This window comes from Vulpes vulpes, chromosome 2 (assembly GCF_048418805.1).
Source record: "Vulpes vulpes isolate BD-2025 chromosome 2, VulVul3, whole genome shotgun sequence".
NCBI classification, from domain to species: Eukaryota; Metazoa; Chordata; class Mammalia; order Carnivora; family Canidae; genus Vulpes; species Vulpes vulpes.
The window spans coordinates 44,777,973-44,788,843 of record NC_132781.1 but is presented as its reverse complement, the minus strand read 5'-3'; the positions used below and the strand labels follow the sequence as shown (position 1 = coordinate 44,788,843).

At 52.2% G+C, this 10,871-nt stretch overlaps 1 protein-coding gene across 1 annotated transcript in view; it reads right to left on the bottom strand.

The window, feature by feature from the left end:
• Positions 1–4,143: 4,143 nt before the first annotated feature.
• The window catches only part of NXN (nucleoredoxin), a 152,391-nt gene continuing 145,663 nt past the window's right edge, over positions 4,144–10,871 (bottom strand). The window contains exons 6-8 of the mRNA XM_026016181.2: positions 10,512–10,691; positions 8,710–8,834; positions 4,144–5,779 (exon numbers count right to left, since the gene is read on the bottom strand). Coding sequence (XP_025871966.2) covers positions 5,597–5,779; positions 8,710–8,834; positions 10,512–10,691 — 488 coding nt within the window. The 3' untranslated portion in view covers positions 4,144–5,596. The remainder of the gene's footprint in view (positions 5,780–8,709; positions 8,835–10,511; positions 10,692–10,871) is intronic.

The window sequence follows — 10,871 nt, the reverse complement described above, 5'->3', positions numbered from 1 at the left end:
CCCTATGCCTTGTTCCTGTTAAAAACAAAACCTTGTAAAACCCGTATACCTGGCATTTAATGCTAAGTCTGTTTTATCACACTGGGTGGAAGAAAGAAAAGAAGTTTCCATCCCATTCGCTTTATAGTGAGTGGCTTATGTACCATGCCCTGTGAGTTCTTTATGTTTGTGATCATAATTTAGCAGAGAGGAGGGCAAGTTTTCCTTTTTAAAATGACTACAGGTGAAGCATGTGGTGGCGAAGTTGCTTGAGTGGTCATGAAAAACTGCTTTCTTGGATTCTTTTTCATTTTAAGGCCAACTTTGGTTTTTCATCATTTCCCCAGGAAGTCAGAATAAAAAAATGAGCAGTACCTGACAGAACATGAGCTGAAGGAGAAGCCACCGAATGATTGGTAGGCCCAGGGCCTCCTCGCCTTTGTTGAGCACAGTGCTCACGGTGGTTTCTGCCACAAGATGGCAGCCAAGCCTCAAAAGCACTCCCAGCCCCGAAGGGAGAGGTTAGGGTTTTTCTGGGATTTTAAGTTGAAAAATGAGGGAGTCCAGTCTCCACAGAGGGCATTTTGCAGACCATTTGTGCTCAGAGGTGCTGAAGTTGGATTCTTATTGTCTTAGCAGAATCTGAAGCATAGCTAGGTGTTGGACCAAACACTAAGGAGGAATTGGGCAGCAGTGGGAAGTGGCTGCAGCAAGAAAAGCTGACACAACTTTTTCCTTTGAATGGAACGTCTGGGAAAGCAGCTCTGGACAAAGGCTGCTGCCCCCTCACGTGTCTGGAACTCACACCGGGAACCCTCACGCCGGTTTGGAGCTTCAGGGCAGTGAGGGCTACAGAGTCCTCTTCCCCACCCGCAGCTGCCAGCTCGCAGTGCGAATCCCGTCAGGAAGGCCCCAAGGGTGAGCAGCCCTCTGGGGACTGGTTTCTACCAGTTTGAGCTAGGTAGGACCTTCTACCACTTGCTCCATGGTTAACAGGAGCACCAGATGCCCCCCCCCCCCCCCCCAGCTGAGCTGCTTTTAGATGCACTTCTGTCATCTTGCCACACAAAGACCCCAGCTACAGCACCTCATGCAGGGTTCTGTGACTAGTACTAAACACTCCCAGCTGTGCTGCAAGGGCCCGGGTGGCCCCCCGCCCCACTCTTCAAAAGCAGATCTGGCTGGCTCACCTGAACAATTTTTAGGAAACACTCATGTAGATATCTTTAAACTCCAAGAACTTATAATGTACATAGGTAACAAGCTAGACGCCAAATGAATGGATGAGCTCTTTATTGCTGTGGGTGACTTCAAGTCTCAACTAGGTTGCCATGTTACATTAGTCCAGCTGAGACAGAGCCTGCTAGCCAGGCCACCCTCACTGAAGGACTTGGGAAGCCAGGCCAACACTCAGAGGCCAAGCATAACCGAAAGTCTGAATTCATTATAGATGGCATCGTTGCTCTTCCTACTACATTTGTATTGTAGGGGAGCTACCTTCTTTAGCTGGAGCCTCGGATTTGGAGAGGGCCCTCCCCAAAGCTGCTACTTGCAGAATGCAAGGAGGAAACAAGGGTTGTGGAGGCAACGGGGCTGCAACAGACTCTGGCCTCCCCGCTTCACCTCTGCAACCAGAGGGGGTGGTGCAAACTGTGTATGGGCAGAGTGGCTCCCTAATGGCTGGGGACTTCCACATCCTGTGATGTCCAAAGGAGATTTCTTTTTTAGTCCTGGGTCCTAAGATCATGCCTCCTACTGTATCCTCATTCTAGCCCATGTGGGTGACTGACCCGTGTGAGGCATGAGCACTCAGGAACCCAGACTTGGGGCTGCCTGCCTCTGGGCTGCATACTGGCCTACAGGTTTGGGGACAGGCTTTCATGAGTTGGTACATTCATTAATAAAAATCCATTAGTCCTTCAGAACAAGTCCTGCCCTAGCGGAATAACATACTTCCTGGCCTGGGAAGCATTCCAGAACTCCAAGGGAGACATAAGCCTTGAACAAAGCCTATTTTCTTCATGCTTTCACATTGGAGGCACGCCTATGACATCCTAATGTCATATTTCCCCACTAGACGGAGACATCCCAGCCATAAAGTAGACCCAATATAAAATTTTCCTACAGCCTTCTGTTTGCTGGAAAGTATTTCACTTGCACCATTTACTAACATTGAATAATCAAGAATGAAACCAATAGACAACAGCCATTTGTCAAAGAATTTTCCCTTGGGTACTCCTGCTTGCCCCGTCAGTGTCAGCTAAGAGGGATGTAGGTTAAGCGCTTCTGCACAGCTGCTTCAGGGAACTTCAGTCCTCCGTTCACATGGCACCACCCAAAGAAGCCACAGAGGGCACTGCTGAAGCTCCCCACCTTCCACACGCTGCCCCATTCCAGCCCTATCTGGCAAACATGGGCCTCCCCAGCCTGGCCCCGGGAAATGGCGTGTGACCAAGGAAGTGCCTGCAACTGTGTGATGAGGGGGCTGGACCAGGTGTGCTCAGATCCCTCCCAGAGCTAGCATTCCCAGTCTATACGTGTGCACTCGCACACGAGTGGTGTTCTCCCTAAGCCGGCAGGGCGATACCTTATTGGGTCTTGCCGATCTGATCTTGGGCCTTGGTTCTCTCTAGATCATTGCAGAGCTCCGTTTGCTATCCTGGAAGAGGGCAGCAGGAGGAGAAAACAGCTTTATAGTGTGTTTAACTAGGCAAGAGGCAAAAACAAAGTCTGGCTGAAAATTACCACTTGAAGCTTGGCCGCTGCCAAAACAGTACTAGCTCCCTATGCTTGGATAAGTGAGAGGCAATGAATTTGAGGACACGCTTGGAGATTGTGGTTGGGAGGCAGGGGAGGGAAGCAGGCAGCCACCTCACTCCTGGAAAGGAAGCTTCAGTTGCACTCCGGCATTTACCGCTGCCCACTGGACCTACCAATTCCAAATATGTATCTTTTTTCTTAACCAGATCTTTATTGCTGGGGTCAGATAAAAAATCTCATCTCTGTTGTGAAAATGAATAGAATCAGATCTGGAAGTCATTGTGGTGAGTGCAAAATCTGGAACTTCAGGGTGGCATTTTTATAGCTACTTTCCTGCCTCAACCTGCTGGGGTAGTTTCCCTTGCTACTGATGGAAGCCTTTGAATACATTACAGCTGGGGTTTTAACCTGCTTCTAATTAGTGACAAGAATTAAGGTATTTTGGAGCTGCTTAGTGGGAATTAAAAAGCCACCCACTTCGTCTGCATCAAGAACCTTAAGATATCTTGCACTATTGAGCCAGGAGTTTTTACTGGCACTGGTGAATGGTCTTCCCCCAGCGTTCCCCCTCAAAGCCTCCACTATATAAACCTCAGGGGTTTTTTTAGTAAACCTTCCCACTGATCTTAACCTACACACCCACTCCAAGAGGGGAATTTTGGTGTCAAGGATCCAGTTGATCTTAGTGGCAAGTAGTTCAAGTCAGTCCTGTTAAGGCCATAGAAGACTTACAGACGATCTAATTTTTCTGCTGCAGTAACTTAAAGGGACTCCTCGCTGGACTTGTTACTTCTATGCCAGAATATAAGTAGTTTCTAAGAGAGGCCACTTTTCCTCCAAGGCTATCATGATATAGGACATAGGCAGAAATCCATCTTCCAAGTGAGGTTGACCTCACCTTGTCCCCACATCCGCCATACTCTCGGAGGAGACACTGGCCCAGGACAGAGCTAGGGTTGACGGTCTCCAACTATCGTCCATTCTTCACAGGGAGACCTGTGTGGGATTCCTTGTGTCTGCAACTGACCTCCTCAGGCTTCAGAGCACTTGCTCCCCTGCGGGGAGGGAATGAGCACCAGTGTCCTCAAGGATGCCTGTGATCAGAGAATCAACCTTCCACAAGGGCAAGTGGAACCAGGAGAGATGGCAGCCAGAGCTCCAGCAGGGATCTGCCTCTGGTGCTCTAAACCAAAGGAGCTCCCTGGCTTCAGAAGGATTCAGCAGATGACCAGTTCTAAATTCTAAATTCAGAATTCTAAATTCTAAACAATTCTAAAACACAGATACTAAGTATCCAGAAAATTCGAGAGGATCTAGTGTGTCCTCCCCCACCCTCTCCCCAGAGCCCAGCACCACAAGCAAAAAGATTTTTGTTACTGAGCACAAGAAAGGCCAACTCATTGATAATGTCCAGAGATGCCTGCTTTATTTCTTACTAGGTGATTGCATTTCAGGCTTGTGACATCAAGTAACTGTCTAATCACCACCTAACTTTGTACCTCTGAACTACGAATAAACAATCCAATTCAGCAAGGAGCAGTGCTGTCAACAGCTGACTGGGGGCTGGATTTTTCAAATCAATGGTCTTGGCTGACAGAATGCTGTCAGTGGAGCCAAGGGTAAGGCCTGAGATTGTGTGAAAGACCCTAATGCCCGGTGGAGATAGGCCCAAATCCTGTGAACCCCTAGACAAAGCTCTCCACCCCAAGTCCCAAGGACACAGCTGTTGTTACCTTCCTTTTGTGGGAGCTGAGCTACCTGAGCCTAGCAGAGTGGATCCAAGGCCTACTTTTAGTTGACAGGTCCTCTGCTCCCACTGTCACCCTAGGACATATCTCTTTGTGCAGGTTCTTAGGAAAAAGCTAGGCTTCCGGTAATTTCTTGTCACTTTTTAGTTCTGCTTTGAAAAGAAAAAGAGGGACGACAGGTAACCAAAGGTGGACACAGGCACCTCAGCAGAGCTGCAGTGGCCCCCAGGCCCAGAGTGGGGCCGAGTCAGAGGCCTGTGCCGGTGAGGTGGGGCTCCTCTAAGAACACAGGGCTGGGTGCCTCTTGGGAAGATGTCCAAAGGGAAGAATTTATTAACAAAATTCCAAGACAGTAGAGGCTGTTCATAGATGAGGGCAGAAACTTGGAGAAGGTAAATCAAAGAAGAAAGATATAAGGAAAAAATGAGAAATCTCTTTCTTATCATATGGTAGGAGCTCAGAGTAAGCAGTTACTACATGAATCATTACCAGAGCTGCTTTTTTTCTCACCAAAAAAGAACACAAGCTTCCTTTGAGACTTGAGATCCCTCGCCCAAGAACTGACTGCCAAGCGTTGTTCTTCCCTCAGACCAAGATAGACAAAGTCACTTAGGAGAAAGGATGTTCTCACCGGTAGCTCAGGGCTGAGGCCTAGCAAGGCCATGGCCCTTTCCCGGGTCCACCCGCACGTACGTGTGTCACTGAGCCGTCCTGGGTGCTACGTGTGCACGCTGACACCAGAGGCAGAGCCAGGGCACCAACGCACTGTCCCTTCAGGTTCATGCAGCATGAGAACACCTGGCAAATACTTCACCGAGAGCTAGTGACTGAGAGTGTGCTGCAGTCCTGGTTCTGGCCAGGGTCTACCAGCCCTGTGGATCCCAAGCAGAGTCTCCGAACATGGTGGGTTCTTCTGCTGCTGAGAGGATATGCACCTTAGGGTGCTAGCTGAGGAGTTAATGCAGAAAACAAGGCACCACAGAGAGGTTGGACACTTGGGTTGTGTGATTCAGGACACGCTGGAAAAGTCCAAGGGTGGAGGGAAGGAAGGGGAGGAGGAGGAGGAGAAGACCGAGTTTTAAATAACGTCTCCTGAGGCTGGAGCACCCCTAGATGGGCTCTGGTTTGAGCTTTTCTGCTAGGAAGTCATTCACAAAGGCCTCCACAATGGCGGGGGTGATCTCTTCCACGTCCATCACGTACTTGGCCCGGGCCGACATGTCCAGAATGGTGAGCAAAGGGGCAGCCTCGGGCAGGTTGGTGTAATCTCGCAGGGAGTCAGTCATGTCATCCTGGAAGTCAACATAGAGAGAGAAAACCAGTAAGTTTTCAAGAGGGTAGGGAGTCCCCTGACCGCCCCCCCATTCCCCCCAAGCCAGCATGGAAAGCAGCCACTCCATTGTCCTGAAGAGTGGGTGACTCTCTGGGAAAGATGGGCTCTCAGAACAGGGAGCAGTGGACTCTACCCTGCCTTGGGGGTGGTTAGAATTCTCTGTGCAGCTCCCCAAATCACCAGGCAAGTCCTCTTTCTTCATTGGCACAAAAAGCAACTTTAACATGTCCTCTGCTTGGTAAAAATGTGTTGTCTTTTAATCACGTCCTTTTGCAATTACCTCTCAATTATTTGCAGGCCCACTATGAATATCTGAGGCCAATCTGGACTTTCCAACTCTGGAATGTCTTTAACAGAAACAGCTCACTGTCCCCAACCCAGCCCTGTGGTTTCAGTGGAGCAGGAGTTGCACAGCCAGTTCAGAAGACAGGGCTACTGAAATACCTCCTGGAGTTGGCACGGGTGGCTGCATTCATCATATATTTCCAGTGACTGTCCAGGTGAGTTTCCCTTGTTAAGTGTTAAAGCAAACCCCAAAACCCAAAGACTAGCAGCAGAATTTGTAAGGGAGCAACCATTTGAGATCACTGTTCAGGCTACCGACCCCCATTTGGTAGATGGCAGGAAATGGTTGTATACAACCACCCCAAGGCTGTCTCACTATAAAACAAACACACACAGTATTTTGAACTGAATGAAGACCCCAACCACTGTGCAGAGGAAGGGCTTGGGGCATTCCTGGCCTTAAATGCTGGCAAGCAGAAGGCCTGAAATTTACCCCTCATTGGTTTCTAAGACATAAAACCATTCTTTTCTCAAAGGGCAGATCTTTAGGAAGATGATTAGTGGTCATCTTTTTTTTTTCCCCCACCCCAGAAAGGGCATGTACTTCCAGCAATGATGGGTGACTCATCATCTCTGGCACTGATGAGCTCATTCAGGCCCTCTGTGTGGGTTAATAAACAGTCTTCATGATAAGCAGAGGGGAGGCACTGGACAGATATTGAACATCAAGCTCCCAATAAGAGGCCTGGGCCAAGCTGAGCTCAACGCTGTGTCCCCTCCCCTCTCCCTCTGAGCAAACCACAGGGAGATGAATTTTAATGTCTACTACAGCTTCAGAAGGGATGACTTCTGCCTTTGGGGAGGGGGGGTGCGGCATGGTGTCAAGACAGGTACCCTTAGCCCTGGGAAGAGTGGTAGAGGGCCAGAGTCCTGGCTCAGAAGTGTTCCGTCTGTGCTTCATGACCTGGCACCCAGGGCCCATCCCCCTCCATAGTGCTTGGCTTCTAAGCGTGAGGCCAGAAAATTGGACCAAGAGAGCTGCCATGGTCAGGAGTCCAGGTGAAGTGCACAAGAAGGATGGGATGGCCAGGTGGGGAGCCTGAGCAGTGGATGACCCCCCTGTCCTGGTGCAGGCCTCCTTCCCTCTGGCCCTGGCCACCTGCCTGACCACATGCACAAAGGAGTGAGAACACTGTGGAGTCACACTGAGCTCACATTCAGTCCTCTGCACCACCTGCCCAACGTTTGACTTTGATAAGTCACTTCTGTGAGCCCAGGTCTTGTCCCCTGTAAAATGGATTTAAGAACGGCTCACACGGGGCTTCGTGCAAACCGGCAGGTGAGCCAGTAGGTACACTAGCCTGGCCGACCAACCGACCAGACTTGGGAGCCGCCTTGTGCTCTCATCTGTGAAACGGTAATGGCTCCATTCCCAGAAAGGTGAGGAGCAAATGGGATGGTGCTGGTGAAGCTTGGCTTGCTGCCTGGTCCATAGAAAACCTGCAAATGCGCCTTTTCAGCCACATTCCTAATGCACTTACTAGAGCTCTCCAGCCCTACCCCTGCCCCTGGCTAGGCCCCTTCTGTTCTGCACCCATCTTTTCTCTCACAGCCATTTGAAAGGGGTTAGAGTTTAATAAATTCAGAGCAGCTTCCATTTGTGCTTTGTGTGGAGCAGGCCTGTGTAGCCCCAAGGCAGTGAATCTTTGTTCCCTCCACCCCACCTCGGAATGGGGTGACTTCGGCTGCCTGAAAGAGGCCCGCCGGGGCTTAGCAGGGGTGGTTATTGACCAGGTGATGAATGGGTGGTGGCTCAGGGTATCTGCCTCTCCTGGGATCCAAACAACACAGCATGAAATGAGTCCCGGGCCCTGACCAACTGGGGATACAGACAGGTGCAAAGGGGGCAGAGGGCTTTGAGAAGTGCGTGTATCAATAACCAGCTTCTGGCTGGGGGCAGGGGGAGGTTGGCGGGGTCTGCGTGGAGCATGCGTGGACTGTGTTCTTGGGGGTGGGGACTGAGCTGGGGCTCAGTCGTTCTAGCAGGGGATTCCTGTGTCTGTGGGATGGAAGCTCCTGCCCCTGTGGGAGGCAGCCTGCCTTCCCACCCTGTGAAAAGTCTGCGTGGTCTGTCCTGGTTGGAGGCCTTCAAAGGACAGGCCTTGGGTAAAAAGAGACTGGGACAGCAGCACTTTCCGACCCCCAGCACCCTCCCCAGGGCAGCTGGGGAAACGCAGGTCTGAGTTGTGGATGCCTGCAAAGTGAAGAACCCATTCTGCAAGGCCAGGAGGAGGGATGGGCCAAGCCATAAGGGAGCAAGTGCCAATCACCATCTCTGTGGCTGCCAGGCTTCCTAGCAGCTCAGGTGGGAGGGGAGCAAGAAGGCAGCCCTACCCTGGGACAGCATCCTGTTGCTCTGAGGCTGCTGAGTGACAGAGAAGGGAGGAAGGTACAGCAAGGACAGGAAATGGGCTTCCATGCTGTATGACACGTATGTGTTCACCCCAGATCCTGGGGCTCCTTCAAACATACCCTAGAGCTGAATCACATGTTCTAAAAGTCACCCTCCAAGCAGCCAGCAGACCAGGCCCCAGCAGCACTCACCTCCCCCGCCACAAAGAACAGAAGCGGCGCCTCTTCCTCTTTGGCTTTGTACTTGGCAATGATCTTCTCCGCTATTGGCTGGATCAGCTGCTTGGCTGCCTCAGACTCCCCATCATCCTCAGAATCTGTAATGGGGAGAGAACCGCGAGAAGCACTAGTTTGTGGAACAGATGGAGTGGTGCCCCCTGAGGGAGCTGGGTCCTGGGCCTGAAATGCCCATGTGGGTGGCCCCTGAATGGAAACAAAACTTCCCCTGGGCGGTGGGCCTGCCTCCGGGATACACGAGGGTGTGTCTGCAGCACATGCACACCACTGCTCTGTGCTCCCTCAGGAACAACTCACCTTACTGAGGGTCCCTAGTACCCTAGGCACCAAGGTTCTTTCCACTGAATTCCTCACAAATTGGCCTTGGAAGCTGAGCTTCCCCTCAGCCAGGACCTGAGGTCCTTGTACTTTTCCTCTCAATCACAGAAGCAGAATGACCTCAGATCTGACTGCCTATTGAAAATGGCAGAACTGGTGGTGGCAGTGGGTCAGGACTGCGGTACAATCAGCAGCTTTGGTGGCAGTGGGATGGCACCGGGACCCCTAGGATGCCAACTTCACGGCTGGTCGGACTCACCTGGGAGGGGATGGACTGCCTACCTGGGTGCCCCAGAGCCCCCCTTCAGTCACCTCCTGCCTCCAGTGAAAGCAGCATGGGAGCAGCCACACTCCAGGGCCCTGGGGCTCACTCCTGCTGGACCTCATAACCCAGAACAAGAGCAACACGCCGAGTGGCAAAGCTGGGAAGGGGAGGCAGGAAGCAGGATTTTCCTCCAGAAATGTCGCGCTGCCCAAGGGGCCCACCGGACATAGTTTAGACCCACATCTAATCAGCTCTGTGATGCTGGAAACTCGCTTTGCCTCTCTGGGACCTCCTTACCAACATCTGCAGGTAGCCAGTGAGGTACAACTGTCCCTCAGTTCAGAACTATCTCCCAGAGGCCTGGGATGTGGGTGTGTGAGGCTGCAGCAGGCAGGACAATGATTCCCCAAAGCCATCTTTCCCCAGGAGACCTCTGTTCTCCAGGCACAGGGGCCAGCCAGCAAGTCAGTTTAAGAATTCCAGTGAGTCTGTATATAGGCTCCCCTCCCCACACCAGACTTCCAGAGCACGGGCACATGACCCCCAAACACCTCCCTACCAACCCCATCAGTGACGCGGGGGTAGCAGCATCTCGGCCAAGATCCTTGAACTCCAAGTTATTTTGAGCCGGGGCTCGTCCCAAGGCAGAAGGTGAAGTGGCCCTTGGCCAGCAGTTGTTCCATTTGCAAAAAGGAACACAAGTCATCCCACAGGACTGCAGGGAGCCTGGAGTGGATGCTCTGGTGTCCTCCTGCCCCACAGGGCAGTCACCCACTGAGCAGACTGGGGAGACTGAGAAGAACACCTGGCCACAGAGATGCTGCCCTGAGGCTGGGGGGGCGGGGGATTTTGCCCAAGGGGGCCCAGCCCTTGCAGCTGCTGTGGATGCAGCCCGCCTCCTTCCAACAATGGGTCTATTTGCGGGGGGCCTGGCTCCAGCCTGACCTATTCTTCCCAGCTGGCAGTCTAGGAAGGAAAGCACAGCAGCAGCTCCCAGAACCCCTCCCACAGGGGCAGAGCCATGAATAAATCATGGGGGTCAAAAGCAAGGCTGCAGGGAGAGACAAAGGCCCAGGCTTGGCATTGTTTGTGACAGAAAGAAACTGCAGGGACAGATACCCCTCCCATGTGAGGTCTGTCCAGCCCACCCTGGGGCTCCTGCTGGGCTTCATACCTACAAAAAGGACGAGGCAGGGGCCCTCGTTGAGCTGCACAGCATTGGAGTCGGAGAGCTCCAGCACAGGCTTGGGGTGCCAAGGGAACTCCCTGCAGTCCTCGTCATTCAGCACCTCCACACGCCCCTGCCGCGTGATCACCTCCCCCTGTGGGTCCAGCACGATGAGGGTGGGGATGCCTGCAAGGGAGAGAGCTCGCTTGAGAGTCAGGAAGTGCTGGGAGTGCTAGGGCAGATTCCAGGCTCAGTCACTGAACAGCCACTGAACAGAACTCCCCCTGGATCTGTGTGCCACTTCTCCAAGGAACCCAGGCAACTCACTTCACCTCTCCTGGCCTCGGTGTTCTCCACTGCCAGGAC